The 19,664-nt window shown below is 35.9% G+C and overlaps 2 protein-coding genes across 8 annotated transcripts in view; one reads left to right on the forward strand and one right to left on the reverse strand.

Moving 5' to 3' along the window:
* Positions 1–1,911: 1,911 nt before the first annotated feature.
* The window catches only part of LOC149553192 (uncharacterized), a 67,366-nt gene continuing 49,613 nt past the window's right edge, over positions 1,912–19,664 (forward strand). Inside the window, exons 1-3 of one of the 7 annotated variants that reach the window (XM_089788679.1) lie at positions 1,912–1,988; positions 2,094–2,144; positions 2,571–2,623. In XM_089788679.1, coding sequence (XP_089644805.1) covers positions 2,618–2,623 — 6 coding nt within the window. In that variant the 5' untranslated portion in view covers positions 1,912–1,988; positions 2,094–2,144; positions 2,571–2,617. Of the gene's footprint in view, positions 2,145–2,251; positions 2,486–2,570; positions 2,624–2,834; positions 3,125–19,664 lie in introns of those variants that run through there. The other 6 variants (XM_089788677.1, XM_089788680.1, XM_089788678.1 and 3 more) reach the window with 6 other exon arrangements.
* On the reverse strand, positions 8,471–11,120 carry LOC149553193 (uncharacterized). Its single transcript, XM_089789858.1, has 3 exons — positions 9,756–11,120; positions 9,261–9,669; positions 8,471–9,159 (listed from the first exon to the last, which is right to left on the reverse strand). Exons 1-3 carry the CDS (start codon positions 11,049–11,051, stop codon positions 8,618–8,620), a joined length of 2,247 nt encoding a protein of 748 aa, XP_089645984.1. The 5' UTR covers positions 11,052–11,120; the 3' UTR covers positions 8,471–8,617.

Consider the following 19,664-nt stretch of genomic DNA (forward strand, 5'->3'; position numbering starts at 1 on the left):
CATATTATATTATTAGATATTTAATGTTATATTAAATATTCTTATTTTATAATTATGTTACATTCAATGAATAATTAAATCACATATTTATGAGATAATAATAAGAATTAAAGTCAAATAGATTTTAGATTAAATTAAGTCTTATTTTTCTAATTCATAATAGTAAAAATTAATTTGATAAAATAATTGTTACATAAATATGAAAAAATAAAATCAATCACCAATTGAATTAATAATAACTAATTAATTTGCATAAGTCAGTTCTAACAAAAAGTATTATTACAATAAATACTTATTAATAGGCAGTCTAGATTAAATTTGACAACCATTTATATGTCAAAATTTTAAATTTTACTATAAAAAAATATTTTAAAAATAATTTAAAAAATACCACATAAAATATTTGTTAAAATTATAATTTTTGAAAATATAAATTATCTAAGTTTCTTAAAAATAAAATAAAAAAATAAAGTGAAAATAATTAAATGGACATAAAGAAAATATATATGATATGTTTGAAAGATTTGATTCCACCATAGATGTAGTTGAAAAACAATATGCATTGAATAAATTATTATTATCTCAACTTATAATAAACAATAAATAATTTACATATTTTTGATTATAATTATGATGATTAAACTTAAATAGATTTTAGATTAAATGTAAGGCTTAGTTTTCTAATTCATAATAGTTTTTAACAATTTTATATGTCAATTTTCTAATTCACTATAATATCTAATAATTTTATATGTTAACGACATATTCTTATATAATGTTGACATTGATATGATTATGTTAATTATTGGGACATCAATATGATCGACAAAATATTTGATTGACTCTCATATAAATATTGTATAGAAATATTATAAACATGTAAACTTATTTGAACATAGATAGGGTTGAGAGAAATGATCTCTACATAGTACTCACATAAATATGGTTGTGAGATATGTTGTTGATCTTGACATAGATACTGCTTAGAAATACTTTAAAAATGTTAACTTATCCCGACATAAATATGGTTGAGAGAATTGATAACTACAAAATCATAAAATTGATGCCACATATATATGGTTGGAAGGAACGTTAAAAAAATGATGCCACATATATATAGTTGGAAGGAATGTTAACTTATCTGACATTGATGTGGTTGGAAAAATTGATGCATGCAAACTCATAAATTGATGGCCACATAAAAAATAAAGTTAGAAGAATTTCCCAACATAGAAAATAGAAATGATTGATTGTGTTAGAAATACTCAAAACTTGACAACAATATTAATATGGTTGAAAGAATTGATCGAAATACATATGGTTGGGAAATATATTGAACACTTTTGAAAATTGATCCTCACATAGATATCATTAGAAAAATATATTACAAAATTAATTATGATATAAATATAATTAAAAAAATATATTAAATTTTTAAAAAATTGATCCTCACATTAATAAAAAAAAAGGTACATAAGAAAAAGTGAGAAGATTATAAAAAACAATTATTATAGACCCAAATCTTAAAATTTAATATCTTAATTGTTTTTACCTTTACTTTAATCTTCTAAAAAAGTTATAAATAAAAATAAATCATTAGCATAACTCATACCCACCCAAAATCCCAAAGGGTAAAGAAAGACTTTGGGAATTGAAACACAACATTTATTAAATGCGAAGCCGTAAAAAATATGATATAAATTGTGCCCGAAAGCTTATTAGGTGCACAGTTTACTCATTCGATTTGTATTAGTCAATTATAATAATAAATATTAAAAAAAAAATCTTATTAGTTGTCTTTACAGTTAATGATGACAATTAAAAAAAAAAAAAAAAAAAACAAAAAAATCCCTTCCCAATTATGTTTAGAAACCCCATGAGTTAAATACCTATCTGACATTTGTATTTGCCATTATCATAAATTGGGCGACACATAAACAGCTGGTTTTATCAAATTTCATGACATATCTAAACATAGGCATATAACGGTGGGTTTTAAAACGACTGGGTTTTTAATTTTATTTTCTGCAGGATATCTCGTTTTAATGTTGTTAACAGGTGAATATTTGTGATTTGCGATCCGAAACATGCAGGAGAAATATTCGAAGCGGACTTTTTTGACATTTTAACCTCACGCAGTATCCGTAAGTATATACGCATTACGTATATTCATTCATTCGTTTCTCTTCATATTTTAATATACGGAGTCTGCACATTTGTAAAATAAGGATCTAAATATGCGGATATAAGAAGTAAATAGGATTGAAATTTGCCTGGGAGCAACATTTAGTGTTATAGTGCAGTTTCTTGAAAAATGCACAGGCGAAAGAAATGGAATATGTTAGGATATTCAGATGGCTTGACTTGACAAGTTTTATTTTCTTTTTTATTATTTATATTTTGGAAATTGTTTATTTAATGTTCTATTTTAATTTTTGGCTGAGTATCTATCAGTTTTATTTTTGCTGGGCTTCATTTTATTTGGGTCAGTATCCTTCATTTTTAGTATTTTCTGAAATCTTTTTTCTATAGTTTTTCAAAGAAGGTCTGTAAAATACTATCTCGTTTAGTGCAGTTAAAAGCTGGAAATATAAGATTTGCGATTGTCTGTGGGGTTATGGAGGTACGATTTATTACCTCCACGTTATAATTTTTATTTTCCTTTGTTCAATATTCCGGAGACATAGAAGCAGCTTTTAGTTTCTGTTAATAAACCATTCTAATGATAGTAATTTATAACTCAGATTTACATTTGGAAGAGTATATTAATATTGCCTTTTTGTTTGAGAAGGATGTCTGGTCCGTAAATAGCTGCTTCATCAACTCAGTCTATTATCAACGAATCCTCTAGAGCTTAGATCCCACGGCTTTGTTATGTATATTTCGGCGGTGCTTAGGGTTTCTAAGTTCATTGTCGCCGAAAAGTGTAATGATTTGTGTTCCACTGCATTACAGTAAACCTAAGCACCTTTCCTATAGGGAGTAGAATGTGGATTCAACTGGGACCTCCTCAATTTGTTCCCATCAATGGGTGATGGGTAGGCAACTCTTTTGCACCATCCACCATTTGCACATTGTTGCTGTTAAAGGATGCCGTATCATACCTTGGAGTCTGGGACATCTGGTGAGCCACATAAAAACAAAATAGGAAAAAAGAAAATTTCTTAAAAGTTAGTTTGACTAAAACTAGCTATAGATATTTTCTTAAAACATAAATCCAAGAATCAAGATACATTTTGTACAAGACAATCTGAAATGTATGTGTGATGAATCTATATCTTTTTAATGCGATGAATGTGATGCATTTCGGTGCTGTAATTGTAGCCTGTGGTTTTTATATAACATTGGGTCTACCACTAGTAACGAGAAACGCTAAGATTGCTTTAAACGTCGACTTTGTTTAAGGTGTTCTGATTTGTAATTTATATAAGTTTTTAGGCTTTTTTTCTCGTCTCCTTCTCTGTTCCCTTTTCTTAATGATTTGGGGAATGCTTCCAGCTGTTCCCTTTTTTCGTCTGCCATTTTGTTGTTTGTTTCAAAAAGTAATTGAAAGATTATAAGTATTAGCTATGTGGGTGCAATTATACTGTTGGTTTACCGTAGCAAAATTGCTGCAGAATTAGCTGGAACCAACTTAACTCATCTTATTTGTTTCATTTCAAAAGTATTCCTGAAAAATTAATAATGCGGCGACATAGTGTTGGCTACGCAAGGATAGGAGATTGGAAGCTGATACGGGGGATGAGTGGAAAGCTCCTTCAAGTTTAAGAAGTGATTCGGGTGTAGTGAATTGGAGGATATATATATACATATATATATGGCAATGTTCGTAATGCTCCTATGGTATTATGATGCCTCATAATGCCCTTAAAATTTAATTGTACTGGGTACATAGTTGATGCATTCCAACCCTTGGATATAAGCACTCAAGTAATTTTGGTCATGGCTACTAATACCAAAAAATTCTTTTCAGTGTCAACCAAAATCAATCTCCACTAATTGCAATAAGGATAATTTGCAAACTGAGGTGACCATGCAATTCTCAGAGACATTGGCAATTTGGATTGAGAAACTCCCCAAACTACTTCAAAATGCTCCAGTACCATCTACAATGGATGCCAATCACTGTTACACATGCAAATCAAGGAAAAATAGAGAACATGTGGAAAAAAGCGACTTTGCAATCACATATTTGCAATAACAAGGTTAATTCTGGGGAAACCCTCAAATGGATATTAAACTCTAGGAAAAGTAAGCAAACACTCATGTCATTAATTTAAAATTGTAAAGAGTTTATTATTTTCTTTAAGGGTTTTCACATACATATACATCCTGTCCTGGAAATTCATTAATCTAAAATCGTACAAGAGTTAAATATTTCCTCTAAAAGCTTTTACACACATCTACATCCTGTCCTGGAAATTCACAGGCCTTCAGCAGTGAATATGAAGGACTAGAGCCTCTGTGAAAATGCAAGAACCTATACTACTAAGTTACTAACTCCAAGAAAGGATTGGCTACACCATATCATGCAGAACAGGCTACCAAGTCTTACCAGACTCAGTAGTTGTTGCAGCTACAATACTCTCTGAACAACCAAATTCCAATGCTATAATGAAAGCTACAGACAATTTAATTTAACATAACTTGTCAAATACAAATGTAACAATTACATCAATTCATTTGCAGATGACTTCTGTAGAAACCCAGGACAGCTCTAATACACTTTGTCAAAGGTGGATGGACAAACTAAACTAAAATGGAAAAATACTCAATGTGCTGCGGCACTAATATATTTCATTAACCATTTTGTCCATATCAATTACGTTACATGATACCTCTATTTTTAGAGGTCTTAGATCATTTATGGAAACATCTAAATTAACCGACATAGAACAAATAGACTTTTCTAGAATTATCTATGACTTCCAAAACTTTACCAAACCCTATTTGTCTATCCAAGAATTTTTAGAATCCTTTATTATGCTTTTACATTTCATTTGAGGGGGAAATTACACATTCCAACACTTGCCCCTAATTTCAACCTCAAATTTTGTTGCATACAAATCCAAATCCTTTCTTTTGCCTGATGCCAAAATGCCATTTTCTGATAATCTTCGTATCTGTTAATTTCTTCATGAATAGTATTTTCCAAGGTTGGGGCCTTTAATTTTGACAAATATTTTGTTAGCAATTGGCTGCCAACGATTTCCTCTTTTCTTAGGATCCATTGATAATCTTGCCTCATTTGTACCAAATGCCGGTGACAGGAAATTCATGTCTTCTTTCAGCTACCCCTTGATAGCTTCATCTATCACAAATGGTGATAGGTCACAAATGGTGACAAGGTTCTCCAAATAACCTTGCTCTGCAAAATAAAAATCTCTTTGCTGTCACAAATGTTGACAAACAAATTCCTTCTTTTAGCTATCCATTGATTAGCTGCTTCTGTCAAGCATGGTGACAGGATTCTCCCAATTAACTTGACTCTAATTCATTTGTCACAAATGGTGACAGGATTTTCTTAAACTAGGCTCTGATACCACTTGTAAAAACCCATGACAGCTCTAATACACCTTGTGAAAGGTGGATGGACAAACTAAACTAAAATGGAAAAATACTCAATGTGCTGCTGCACTAATATATTTCATTAACCATTTTGTCCATATCAATTATATCACATGATGCCTCTATTTATAGAGGTCTTAGATCATTTCTGGAAACATCTAAATTAACCGACATAGATCAAATAGACTTTTTTAGAATTATCTATGACTTCCAGAACTTTACCTAACCCTATTCCTCTATGTAGGAATTTCTAGAATCCTCTATTATGCTTTTACATTTCATTTGAGGGGGAAATTACACATTCCAACAACTTCCTCTTTTTTACTGGTTTATGCTTTATTTCATGCTGGCTCTAACTGCTGCATCACACACTAAGCTTTATTTTTGTCAGAGCTTCAATCTGCTGCTCCAATCCCTATACAACCCCTTCAGCCTCTTTCGTTGCTGTTGTCCACTTCCCAGCTTGCTCAAGTAATCAAATCTTCTTTTCTTGGCTTATATGCACTCCAATTTGAGCTCTGTTTTTCATACTCTTGCCTGTGCATCTCTCTTTTTTCTTTTCCTTCTTATACAGCCCAATTCCAGCCAAACAGAAAAAAAAACTTCCCTCCTTTCTGCTGCCAAAATGTCTTCTTTTCTTTCCTTCTCCACATGCTTCTCAGTGCTGTCTTTTAATATTCTTTCCTACACACTAAAGAACAGAACTGCCCCTCTGACTCCTATGTGAACCTTGGTCTTCCCTTTCCTTCCACTAACTGCTGCCACTTACTTCCCTTTACAGCCATTCGCGCTCACCTTCCAAATGCTGACCTTTGGTCTTCCTCTCTGGGTAACCTCCTGTGTAATGATTTCACTGTATTGTTTATTATTTATTTTGTTTTCATCTTAATTACCACGTAGCTATAGGCTGGGTGTCCCCTTTGCTAAATCAGCAAACTGTTCATTTACTATGCAGCCGGTCTAATTTGTCTTCCAGACTAGAGAGGTGAAAATAAACTAAACTGAAATCAAACTTAATAAGTTGCCACAAACAAAAACTAGATTTAATGTTTTTGTGATGATGTTGCCTATGAACTCAAGTGCTCTGGCATCACCACAGTTGCAGCAGTCCAAGCAGCTAGTTGCTTTAACCCCACTGGTTCAATGTACAACCTGTTTGGAGAGTTTTACCATTGCCCAAATGGGATAATAATGGCCATGCAACCTGTTGCTTGATGGATTGCTTTGCCACACTGAAAGCAGCATACTTTCTCCCTAATTCTGGCACCCTCTGTTAACTAGCTTTAGTTAACCAGTCAGCCTGCTTGGTTCAGCAGCCAAGCTTGCAATATCACCTAACAAGTGTGGTTCAGCTGAAATAGCCAGATAGCCTAAGGTCCCAAAGCAGTGGCTTCCCAAAGCAGATAGCTTTGCTTGTGGCTTTTTCTGCAGGTTAACTTGCAGTATTGCTGCTGGTGGCTTGCATGTTGCTGCAGGTTTACTTGCGATATTGCTGCTGGTATCTGTTGATGTCAGTTTTGTACCACTACATAACATATAGCAATTGAACACTTGATATGGAATATCAAACACTCAATCCCTCTCTTGAAAAGTAAATACTCACGAAGAAATGAGAAAAACTCCTAGGTTCCTTACACTTGTGGATACTAACTCAGTTATATTAATGTGATTTGCTGGTTAATCACGTAGGCGGGCTTATGTTGTTCTTTCAAGGATGTTGGACTTTTGCTATGATGATGATGCGATCTAGCTTTATAATGTATACTAGTGCCAAATGATGTTGATGGTGATGATGGAGGGTACGTGTACCAGTAACGCCCTGAACTTTCTTTCTTCTTGAATGAACACCAACTATTGAACTACTTGTTTCTTTACTTCTACTCCTATGAATGGAAAGATTAGCAAATGGATGGGGATCAAATTTGATGAAAGCTTACCAGCAGCTCTACCTCCATAGATGCAATGATTCAAGGGAAAAAGACTAGATTACCACGCAAGGCTTCCTAACAAGCCGCTAGGATGCTAGTGGCCTAGTTTATGAATCCCTATCAAACATCCACTAATATCACCATGCAACTATCCATCTATTCTTACTCTTGCTTAACAACTTTCTTGAAATAAAATCTACTTTAACAACTTTAATGCAATTGAACTCTAACTATTGGAAGTAGAAACCATGCAATAACACCAAGTGTTCTTAATCACCATGCAAGACACAACAATGATAGAGGCAATTTTGGTATTATCTTAAGCAACAATTTTCTTCAACCTTTTACAAATGAGAGCAATGGCCTTATATAGGGGCCAAAATTACAACCAACGGTAGAGATTAAGAGGCAAAATCAACGATCCAAATCAAATCCCAAAAACCCTAACTAGGGTTGCCACCCCATCAACCAATGAGAAGATGCCACCTCATCCATGGCAGCCAATGATAAGATGCCACCTCATCCATGGACCAATGAAAAAAAGGAAAAGTGGCAACAATGAGAAGGCACCAAAATGGTAGCCAATCAGAATCAAACAGCTATCCTACGCAAGAAGAAAGGAGAATTCGCCACTTGGGCTTACATCGAATGATCCTCTAATATAATTCTACCCATAGTTTAAAAACTCGGTATCGGCAATATCTCGGCTGACCCAAAAATTGTGAAAATATCGGAATCGGCAAAAACTCGGCAAAGTATTCGGCAATAAATCGGCACTTTTATCGAACATTTGAAAATATAAAATTTCTTAAAATATTTTTAAAAATGCATACATACACACTACATTTGTAGAACTGTGAACATATAATGATTTGAGATATCTACCATATATGAAGCAAAGTTCTAAGTTAAACAATAATTCATAATTTCATAGCAATAAAAATTTAGTAGATTAACATAGTAATAGAATCATAAACCAAAAAACAAGTATAATTGTATAACATCAAAATATAAATAAGTTCAATACATATAGCAATCAAACTCCATGAAAGTTCGAAATAACAACTTCTGAATACATATTAAGTTCAAGTTTTAGTATCAATGAAAACTAAAAGTAGCAATCATAAATTGCGTCTACGAGTAAAACTCAAAAAAGATCGCTGCTGCTGGGTGAGTGGTGTTGAAGTAGTTGCTGTAGCAACATCCTCAACAGGTGCCTCACACTCCACAGAAGCCTCTGATGGATGACCAAGCTCAGGTTCCACCTCATGTGCTGCCACATTTGCATCCCAGTCATCTGCCTCCATCTCAAACTCAGCTAACTGCTCATCTGTCAATAAAGGTTCACCCACATCCTCATCTGCACCCTCACCATCAGGAGGAGCAATCCAATCTGCTGAATATGGATCAATGTCATCCAAGTCTAGTGCTGCATATGAAGCTTGCCCTTTCACCTTCTTCTCGTGCAAGAGAAGGTTGTACTTCACATAGACCAAGTCATTTAGGCGTTTTTGAGTCAACCTATTACGTTTCTTTGTGTGTATGTTTTGAAAAGTACTCCAATTTCTCTCACAGCCAGAAGCACTACAAGGCTGCGATAAAATTCGGATGGCAACTTGTCGAAGATTAGGCGTTGTGGCACCATAATCTTCCCACCACAGATCTGCAAGGTTTAAAAAAATATTTATGATGCAGTAAAACTTCCAATAAACTTCACAAGTGAAATAAATGGTATGATAAAAGTAAACGCAAGTTCTTTTTTACCTGGCTGCAAAGTGTATCTCCTACGCTTGCAATCAGGAGAAGAAAATAATGGCCCCTCTTCCCTCTTGTAGCTCTGCAACTCATCAAGTATGATGTCTCGGAGGTTCGTATCAGCAACCAATCTTCGAATACATGTGTCCAAGCCAATTTGAACCTCTGCATCTGCTTTAAAAGTGTTGGAAAAATAGTACTTGGGGTTCAAGTAGTAGGCAGCAGCATGAATGTGTTGGTGGAGTTGTCGGTTCCACCTACGATCAATGATGTTCCATACGGGTCTATACTTGGTCTCATTTGACCTATACAAGTGCTGAATGGCCTCTTTTGCGCTATCCATAGCCTCATATAGAAACCCCATGGGGTTTTTATCCCCATCCACAATTCGTAGAACCTTCACCAACGGCTCTGATACCTGGACATAATAAAACATACAAAATCAGCCAACAAAAATATTTCAAAATTAAATTCTAAATCATCAATTAAGATTTGAAAACTTACTTTGAGGGTCTCCTCCATTAGCTTTTCAAAGCTACTATCAAACACAATCCTCACAATCTTCTCTGCTTCAGGCTTCTTGGCATAAGGACTCTCTAACCATTTCTTATCAAGAAACATGCGCCTAAGGTCTAACAATGTCTCTGATATGCTTTGCAAATTTAGAAAATTAGTAGCAAAGCGTGTGACCCCTGCTCGTACAAGATCCTTACCACTAGTGTGCTTTCTCATAAGACTCAAGACCCATGTATGATTGTAGATGTACTTCGCAATATTCCTTCCATCTTCAACCACCTTCTCCACCCAGCTCAATTTCCCTAGATCCTCAAGAAGCAAGTCGAGACAATGGGCAGCACAAGGGCTCCAAAACAATGTGGGATGTCTCTCCATCAGAAGTCTACCGGCTGCCACATACGCAGCTGCATTATCAGTCACAATCTGGATGACATTAGCCACTCCCACTTCTATTACCACCTCATCCAACATGTTACACAAATTTTCTGCATTTTTCACTTGATCAGAGGCATCAACTGATTTTAGAAATACCAACTGCCCCCCTGAAGCAACTAGAAAGTTGATGAGTGTCCTATTCTTGCCATCAGTCCACCCATCAGAGATCATAGTGCAACCTTTCTGTTCCCAAACTCTTCTTTGCTCTTCCACAAGCTGATGAATGTTTCTTACTTCGTCATCTAACAACGGCCCACTCACCTCATAGGGAGTTGGGGACTTGAACCCCTTACCAGACAAAGAAATAGAAGTTACCACTTGATCCCAATATGGACTGCATAAAGCATTGAAGGAAAGATCATTCCGCACCCAAAATCTCATAATTGCCACTTTTGTCTTTTCGTGCATCTCTTTGTTCCATGCAGTACCTAGTAAGCTGGGTTGAGCACCAGGAGTGTTACGTGGAACCCAATAATCTGCTAAAGACCCACTCACACTTCCCGATCCCCGTATCCGAGGCCCAATAGAAGAAGAACTTTCTCCACCTGTTTGTGATCCTGTAGAACTAAAAGTCCCCATTGGGGCTGCCATGGCCTCGAATATCCTCTTTTTTGCTGCCTTACTTTGTGCATATTGTTGAAGGCTTGCCATAGCCTCTCTTGTAGCCTCTTCTGGACACACTAGACACGGTGTAATATCATTGCATGGAATCTTTGCAAGATGATATTTCAATCGGCTGATTCCAGAAGTCATGCATTTAGAGCAATGGATACACTGGATATCTCCTTTGTTTGCTCCTGGGATACCATGTTTCCATAAAGGGTCCTTTGCTCTGCCACCACCAGTCATCTTGTTTCAGTGACACACACAAGTCCACTGTACAAGAACGAAAAATCAGATTACATTCCAAAGTAAAAATCATCATGCAGAGTTACATTACCTTATACAAGATAACAAGTTATAACACATCTAAATCAATTTATTACAAATTAAAACTTTAAAAATTATATTATGTTACTGAATGCCAATTACTATTAAAGATCCTTATTAGGCATAACTGCGGTTAAGCTAAGACAGTAAATATAATGGAAAATTCAAATGCGTGAGGAGAAACTCTCATTGTCAGACTATAAAATTATAAGGACTCTATATTAACCCACAGATTGGCATTCTCTTTCATTGAGCTTTTTCTAAATGTTGAGCACTTTTTTGGAAAAATTCAGAAGTTTCTCAAGGTTGAAAGGAAATGTGTGCAAAGAACAATGGTTGGAAATTGGAATAATCAAGTGAAAGGTGGGTTAGATGGTTTGAGGATGGCCTCTTCTAAATTGATGTCACTGTGGTTCTTATGAGAATCTTTCAAGTAAGTGATTGGATAAGCTAAGAATTATTCATTAAAATAGGTTTCTCAGAGTTAAAGGAAATGTGTGCAAAGCACAATGGTAGGAATGATCAAATGAGGTGGCCAGGTTGTAAAAGGTTATCTCTGCTGAATTAATGCTGTGGTGGTTCCTATTTTGAGCATCTTATGATTTTTTAGATAAATTATGAATTGTGCAAAACAACTAAAAGTTAAGAATAGAGTTGCAAACAAATTTAATTTATTTAAAGATCTGTCATTTGGTTGGCCAATGAATCCCTTAATGCAATCGTTTAATCACTATGATCAAGTCCAACAATGTGCTAATTGAAATGAGATAACTCAGATGTGGAAATTAATAAATCACGCCTACAAGTGCCAAAAGATTGTAGCAGTCATGTTAAGCAATAGCTAACACATGATCATGAACAAATAAGTAGTGAAGGAATGGATGATATAGAAGTCAGCATGAACAAAGAACACAAGAAAGGAAATGAATAGTATTATGTGTTCTTAGCAGTAGAATGCTTTTCTCATATATCAGAATTAAAGATTGCTCAAAGTCAAACAACGATTTTACATTTTAGAGAAGTTGGAGTTCAAAGAGTAGCACTTCAAAAAGGAAACCTCAGCGTCAATTTTAATGCGTGATCTTTGCCTATCCTAAAGTCAAAGAAGTTTAATGTATTAACTTACAACTACAGACTGAAAATGGCGGTTTTGCAGAGAGCCCTCAGTGGCCAAATGAAAATCGCAGGCAAAAGCGAATGGAAAAATCGCATGAAGAACGACTTTCCCGCCGAATGGTAACTTTTACCCTATTTCGCGAGTGGAAATCCGACTTAAACAAAGTAAAAACCCTAAAAATTTCTGACGACTTTCCATCCTCCACTGGCGACGACTTCTTCAACGTTTTTTGGGCTGCGTTATTTACGTTTTCGCGCGGTTTATTTAGTAGAAATCGCCGCGATTTTTTCCATTAAATCGGTGCCGATATATGGGCCGATATATTCGGTGTCACCTGTAACCCGCGATATCGGCGGTATTTCGCCGTTTTTTTAAACTATGATTCTATCCTTTTCTTTCATCTTCTTAGCCAGGGCAATGAACTTGGCTAGCCTGTTGTTCTTCTTTCATGGGAGGGCAAGGCATGTGCTTCATCTTGAGCTCAACTGAATTCATCATGTTGCTTGCTGCTTGTAGTGTCAGCTCATGATCCTTCTCATATTCCTTTGCATATCCGATAAAAGCACTGAGGGAGGCAAGGGTGCCCAAATGTTTCTTCTTGATGGCAACCTTCCCCAACTCATCCAATCTCGACCCAAACTCTGTCTCACTGACGCTTTCCTCTTTGATATCTTCAAAATCAAGTGCAACCCCAACATCGCCCATCATGGTTGAAATGGAAGTGTCAATGCCTAGGCTGTAATGTGCAATCTCATTCCGTATCTCTTCAAATATCCTCAATCTGATGGTCAAGGAAACATACCAAGACTCCACCGTACTCATTCCTCCTTCGTCCATCAACTTGGTTCTTTCCAAATATCTCTCTGTTAGCCCAATAAATGCTCGTAGCCTAGGAATGGCTAAGTCCTTGATTGGAAGGAAATCCTTCCACTCCCCTTCAGATGTTCTTAATTTGTCTTTAATAGCCACCAATGACTTGAATGTCGAGATAAAGGAAGGCAAGAAATTTCGCCCATCTTGAATTATATTACTGATCCAATCTTTGATTTCGTGCAGCTGAGTCGATATCTCTTCTATATTGCTCCCACTGTCTTGTGGAAGGGCTGCCTGATGCAACTTTTGGATAGGCTTGCAATCTCTCTAATACTTGTTTTCGGCCTCCAACTTTACAATCCTCTCGTTCGCCTTTGTCAACCTTTCTCTAAGTGAAACTATGCTTTCTTGGATCTCCTCACACTCAATGTCATCCGTGATTCTTCCCAAGTTATGCTGTACTATCTCATACTCTTGGGCTACAATTTCATCCACTACCTTGCTAACCTTTGGTTTAGCAATCTGAACTTTTCGGTGACCATCATCATCGCTCCTGATTACCTTTGCCACCGTTTTTGCAATTTTTTTTTGTTTCTCACTATCTTCCTTTTCCACTAACCCTTGAATATCTTCAACTGTGCGGACAGTCACCACCTCGCCTCTTGGCATAAGCATTTGCCTTAACCATAGTGGTGCAGTACATCTCCCCAAATTTGGATTCGGTTTGACTAGCAAAGCATCATTGACGGCCTTAGGCGCTTGGCTTACTTCCTCAATATCAATTGGCCTATCCTCTTCTTCACTAGTGACTGTCATATCATCTCCATGTTGGTTCTCCGAGAGAGGAGAGTATTTGGTACAATCATTGTAACCACTTGATTCCGAGTCAGAGCTCACCTCCACCGAAACCCTTTGTCCACTTGTATTATCCTTTTGGCTCCTGGCTTCAATTATGCTCTCCCTTGATGGTGTTGCATTCTGTCTCTTTGCTGGAGGCTCCTGATGTTCTTTACTTTTCTCAACCTTCAAATTTCTCTTCTTGCTCTTAACTGCTCTTTGTTTTCGGCTACTGCCCCCACCTTTCTGTTCGACTGATTCCGCTGGACCTTCTTTCTCCGGTTTCATCTTCTCATAAGTAAGGTGTACCTCCTGACTTTGTAGTTGCCTTAACTTCCCTTTGTACCACAACTCAGTGTGTAGATCAATTGTCCTTGTAACTTCCTCCAAGGAAGGATCTTGATGATCATCCTAATCCACTGGATCCAATTGTGTTCCATCCACTATATCATAATCTTTTCTTAGCACATTTTCATCATCTTCTAGCGGATTGGGAATATTAAGGCCTCTCCATCTGATTGCCCTCATCATACCCACTGACAATCTTGAGAAAGCTAGTTTTCTCACATGAAAGTCATCCTGTGCATTGGCCCAAGAATCTTCTATAGTAGAAATATGTTTGAATGTGTCTTCGTGAGATGCCTTGATAAGACCATTAGGATCGAATCCTTGTCTTGCTCTATACCATCCTAAATGATACCATTCTAACTCTTTCCCTGTAGCTGCAAAGGCGATAGGATTGGGGCAGGTATTATTGCCTATTCCAAATGAGAAGGTAATCCTTGTCTCACTTTTAAGTTTCATCATCTTGTCATAATGCTCAAGTTGCCTAGCCAACTCCATCAAAACTATCTTGTCGGGTGGGTACCTTGGAAGTCTCTTGGGACAAACTGTACTTCCTGCTACTCTAATATATGTAAATTGTGAAAATTGGATGAACCAACTCCCATACTTCTTAACTTTTGCTTCCGCTTCCGATGAGAGCCTCCTAGTAGGTGTCCCTTGTAATATTCTTACCGTCTTCATGGCAAAGGCGTCATAAAACATTTTATAATCTTTGGTGTTGTGCAAATGAAGCTGCAGATAACACTCAAGCACCAAACATTGCCCTGGCCCATTGCCAATCACTCCTAAGGTCCTAAGTCCAGGATTTTCATATAGTCTCGCTTTAGATAGAAAAGGTAGGACCCCATGTAGAAGTGCTTTTGAATTTGTACTGTCCTTAGTTGCAACTCTAAATTTTCACTTATAATTCTAGCCCAATCAAATTTTCTCTTTCCATTTTCAATTTCATCAATAAAATAGTACATCCAGTTCTCAAATTGCATACCTTGAGCCACACCCATGATTCAGCTGAGAAGCACAATAAGGTCGCCATACTCTGATTTGAAATCTAACTTGGTGAGCTTTGAAGACTTAGTAACTCCCTTCTTGCCTTCGTGTAATCAATTCTGCTTTAGATAAATGAAGTAGGCATCTTGATTATCCTGAAATAACTTGGTTGTTTGATCCATCGTTACCACTGTCATGCCTTTATGCTGGAGATTATTGAATTCTTCTTCGACCACTTGTCCGCTGATGTTACCCAACACTCTCTTCCTTTCATAAAAAATGATGGACTTGGTCACAATATTAAACCAGGATGCACAGTCCATTTACCAATTCTGGACAAGGCAAGGTAGGAGGGAAAGCTGCTGCATGTACAATTCCGCTCTTGTGGATCTTCTTCGCCATGGGGGATTTCAATCTATCCTTCAACTATACCATGTTCACCGTACCGATATTGGTATCACTTATTCGCCTCACTTTCGAGAAGAAGGTGGTCTTAGGTATCATGTCTTCGTTGTCTTTTTTGGTATTTATTCCCTTTGAGTTCTTGTTTGTACTAACATCCACCATCCTAAACACTTATTTTTGCCTCTTCATTCTAAATGATATGGACTACACTTATCAATCTCCAAACTTCTTTCTTTCGATAGAATCTTGCTTATTTCTGCCTCTCCAAATCTTGTCTCTACACTTATATCTCCCAAGTTCAGCCTATCAATGGAAATGATGAAGTGGTGGATGAGTAGTGCAAGAAGAAGATAAGGGAAACAAACCAAGCAAGAACAAGGAATAAAATCCGCCTTTAAAACCAATCTTCATCTTTAAAAATGAATGAGAATCTTACCTTAAATCTGCCTTCTACCAACAATCAGGCCCCTTCAAATTTAGATCTGATCTCAGAAATTTCAATCCTCCTCCAAAATGTGATGCCCTAGCAAATGAATTGCTTGCAAAAATCTGCTCCTTTTACCAAATCTCGACCTCGTTGCCAAAATTGTCCAACTTGAAGAAAAATCGCTGCCCTAGGGCAGAATTGTTTGCTCCAAATCAGAATTTCGACCTTCTAAATTCTCCCACAATTGCAAAAAATCAGACCTCAAATCACCTTGCCTCTCCATCAAATAAAATTGCCATAGCTGGAGGAAAAAATCGCTGCCCTAGGAGGAAAATCAGACCCCAAAAATCGTTGCTAAGGAGAAAATCACTTAGCTGGAGGAAAAATCACTGCCTCAAGCAAAAGGAGTGGAAATGAATGAGGAAATAAGAGGGGGGAAGCCCCTTCTTATATCCTCCTGTTGACCTCCAGAGTGGGCCGACCTGCTTGGAGGGAAACAAAATTTAAGTTAAACCCCCAAAAATGGCCCAATTTTAAATGAAACATTAAAATAGCGAAGCCCTATAGTGAAATTGGCCCATTTAATTGCCAGTTTGATCTAGAATTGCAAAATAGAAATAAGGTAAGCCTAGGAGATGTCAAAGTTTTCATTTAACAACATTTTGACAATTAAAATATCATTAAAATAGAATCTAGCAAGCCAAAATCAATTTTTAATTCCAAATTACCAATTTTCTTTTACATTTCTAAAATCCTCTAGGCAAAATGTCAACCAAATTAATGAGATTTTGCAATTTAATCCAATTTCAATTCTGCGATACACTTTCAATTTTTTAACAAAATAAATCCTTTCCCTGGCACTCGAAATTCAAACTCTAAATCCAATTTCATTATCAAAGTTTCTTTTCACTAGAAAAATTCAAGATTTTCCAAAACGACTAAATCTAAAATTCATTTTGAAAATGCTTTATACAATAATATCAAATTTTTTAAAAATCCATCTAAGTTCGAAATTTGCAAATTTGTCTTGTTGGATATTATTTTAACCATCGAAAAAAATTATTGTTTTTGAATTCTGCTAGGCCTAAGGACAAAATTACATGTTTTGGAAAATCTAGTTTCGCATTGGGTGAAAATAAACCGAATACCCTCTTGGCCCGAAGGCATCCAAGGTGTAAAATTGCCAATTCAAAAACCTCTGGACAACTCCAAATTTTGCTAAGGCAATTGAAAAATTCCCAATGCTCAAAAAAATTGCCAATGCTTGCTTGGAAAAAGGGGGGTCCCTAAAATTTTTAGGGCAATGGTGTGAAAACCTCACAATAGTGTCTTGCAACCTGCTGCGGTAACTTGCAATATCACCGTTGGTGTCTTGCAAATTGCTGCAGGTAACTTCCTGCTTGGTCCTACAAGTCGATATAAACTGATCCACTATTTGGATAAAAGAAGGATGATAACTGACACGTGTCAACTCTGTGATAGATTTGAGCTTGACCTAGGTTTATATGTATTAAGAATGTGCTTCTAGGTTACTTAAGATCCACTTCACACTATGTTAAAGGCAGTCAATAGCATCACCTAGAGGCTAGGACATATGGCTTACAGGGTGTATGGTGCTTAATATTGCAAATTCGTTAATAGGTTTGAACTTATCATACTCTAGAAGCACTTGTGAAATGGTTTACATTCTTATTATAGCCACTTTCAATTATTTGACAAGGCCAAATTTTTTTGTGGAAGATTGAACTGGTGGGGATTTTGCTATCTACTAGAACTGATTGTTCAATGAGAGATTATTAAGTTCTGTTTTGTTAGGAGAGTTTTTTTTTAATCATATTGGGTTAATGTATTTGTTACAAATCTTAATCCATGTATTTAAGCACACTATTGGTGGGTAACCATTAGCCGACTCATACCACATCAAAAAATTAGGTTTCTAGACATGGTTCCAATATGTCAAAATAGAAAACCCTAACTGCAGGAATCACCAAATTGTCTAAGCACTTGCAGGAGTACCCATCAAAAGGACTGCAAGCAAAATTATAGTATAGAGAAGAATTCTTTATAGGTACTATGTACCAAGAGTATCGTGAAATCTTATTAAGAATAACTATAATTTAGCAACATCTTTGTACAACATTGCCACATTGCAACCCATAAGATGGCTCTAAGTGCTAAAATAACATTTCATGACCAATTGGGTGCCCCTTTGTTGCAATAGATGTTGGGTCGTGGGAAATGTTTGAAAGTTTTTATGCAGTTATTATAGTTGGAGGAATCTATAGGAGCACACATATGAAGCAAAAGGCAATTACAAAAGATTTATAAACCAAAATTACTAGATACAAATGATCCATTATTAATTGAATGGGACATAGAATTTGGACACACAATAACCAGCCAAAAGGAAGGGCTGTTAATTAGAATGGAGTAGGGACTGCTGCAGCACCATTACTTGTATCCACTATAATCAAACATTGTTCTATAAAATCCCATTGAACTGCTCTTACAGCAGCATCTTTGGAAATTGAGGGGAGAAAAATCAGGTTAGAAATCTCTAGATATTCACTGTAAGCATTATGCTTCGGTTGTAAATTAGAGAGCCAAATCAAGGCAGAATGTTTCTGTAAGGTACCCAACTGAGACTTCCTTGATTTACCCTAAATTTCCTAGCTAGGATTTGGATTGTACTTGGGATTGGCTATTTACTTGTCTATTTAATGTGCCCTACTAGAAAGCTGCCCATTTCTAATGATTAACATACATCCATATGCGTTTAAATCGAATTGAATTAAGATACAATGAACGATTCGTAATACATCTGACATTTAGCATACATAAGCCCCAATTCCTTACTTTTCTCCTAAACATTGAACCCCAAGAAGGATGGGGGATTACTTTGTCATCAGGGCACCTGGAAACCAATCTATGAGCAGGCTCCCTCAAGGGATTGAGAATGCATATTCATACCCTAAGTCACAAGGTTCGAATTCGAATTCGAGTTTGTCAATCATAAAATTTGGATGAAATTCAAGAAGGGTAAAAATTCAATTTTTTTTTTGCCATTATATTTACCTTAGAGAAATTTATTTAGTTTTAACTGTAAGTAATATATCCACAAAATTGTCAAAATAGTTTGACATTGCTAAATAATTAAATGAAACAACTCAATATTATTTTAAAATAAAATAATATTATATTTTAAATGTTGTAAAATATGGATAAAGTTCGGAAAGGGTAAATTTTTTTGCTACAATTAGAATTTCATGGATGAAATTCAACTTATCCTGTGATTTAGTTCATACCCATATGGGGACCTTTCCCTAAGGCATCGTTCTTACCCATCTTGGGACACTTACCTTGTGAGGAATTACTTTGCCTCTCCCTGACAAAACCAACCGAGCCTCTTAATGGGCTATAGCGAGTGCTTAAGGAATAGCCTCTATAAGGATTCCTTATCCCTATAAGAATTCAGATAAAATATTCTGTAAATCTATATTTAACTCATAGATGCTTGCCACCAATATAATATGTCCATCTCCTTTTAAGAAACACCAATTATAAACAATAATTCATATAATTCCTTTCTGATCCGTTTCCA

This window comes from Cupressus sempervirens, chromosome 6, assembly GCF_028749045.1.
Source record: "Cupressus sempervirens isolate cs-2001-9-10 chromosome 6, ASM2874904v1, whole genome shotgun sequence".
Taxonomy (NCBI): domain Eukaryota; kingdom Viridiplantae; phylum Streptophyta; class Pinopsida; order Cupressales; family Cupressaceae; genus Cupressus; species Cupressus sempervirens.

What these genes read in the sequence shown, in the direction of transcription:
- LOC149553193 (XM_089789858.1), bottom strand. Translation starts at nt 11,051, where the DNA reads ATGACTGGTGGTGGCAGAGCAAAGGACCCTTTATGGAAACATGGTATC. An exon ending in TAATGGAGGAGACCCTCAAA is followed by an intron (nt 9,670 to 9,755) that starts GTAAGTTTTCAA and finishes TATTATGTCCAG; the next exon opens with GTATCAGAGCCGTTGGTGAA. An exon ending in GAGATACACTTTGCAGCCAG is followed by an intron (nt 9,160 to 9,260) that starts GTAAAAAAGAAC and finishes TAAACCTTGCAG; the next exon opens with ATCTGTGGTGGGAAGATTAT.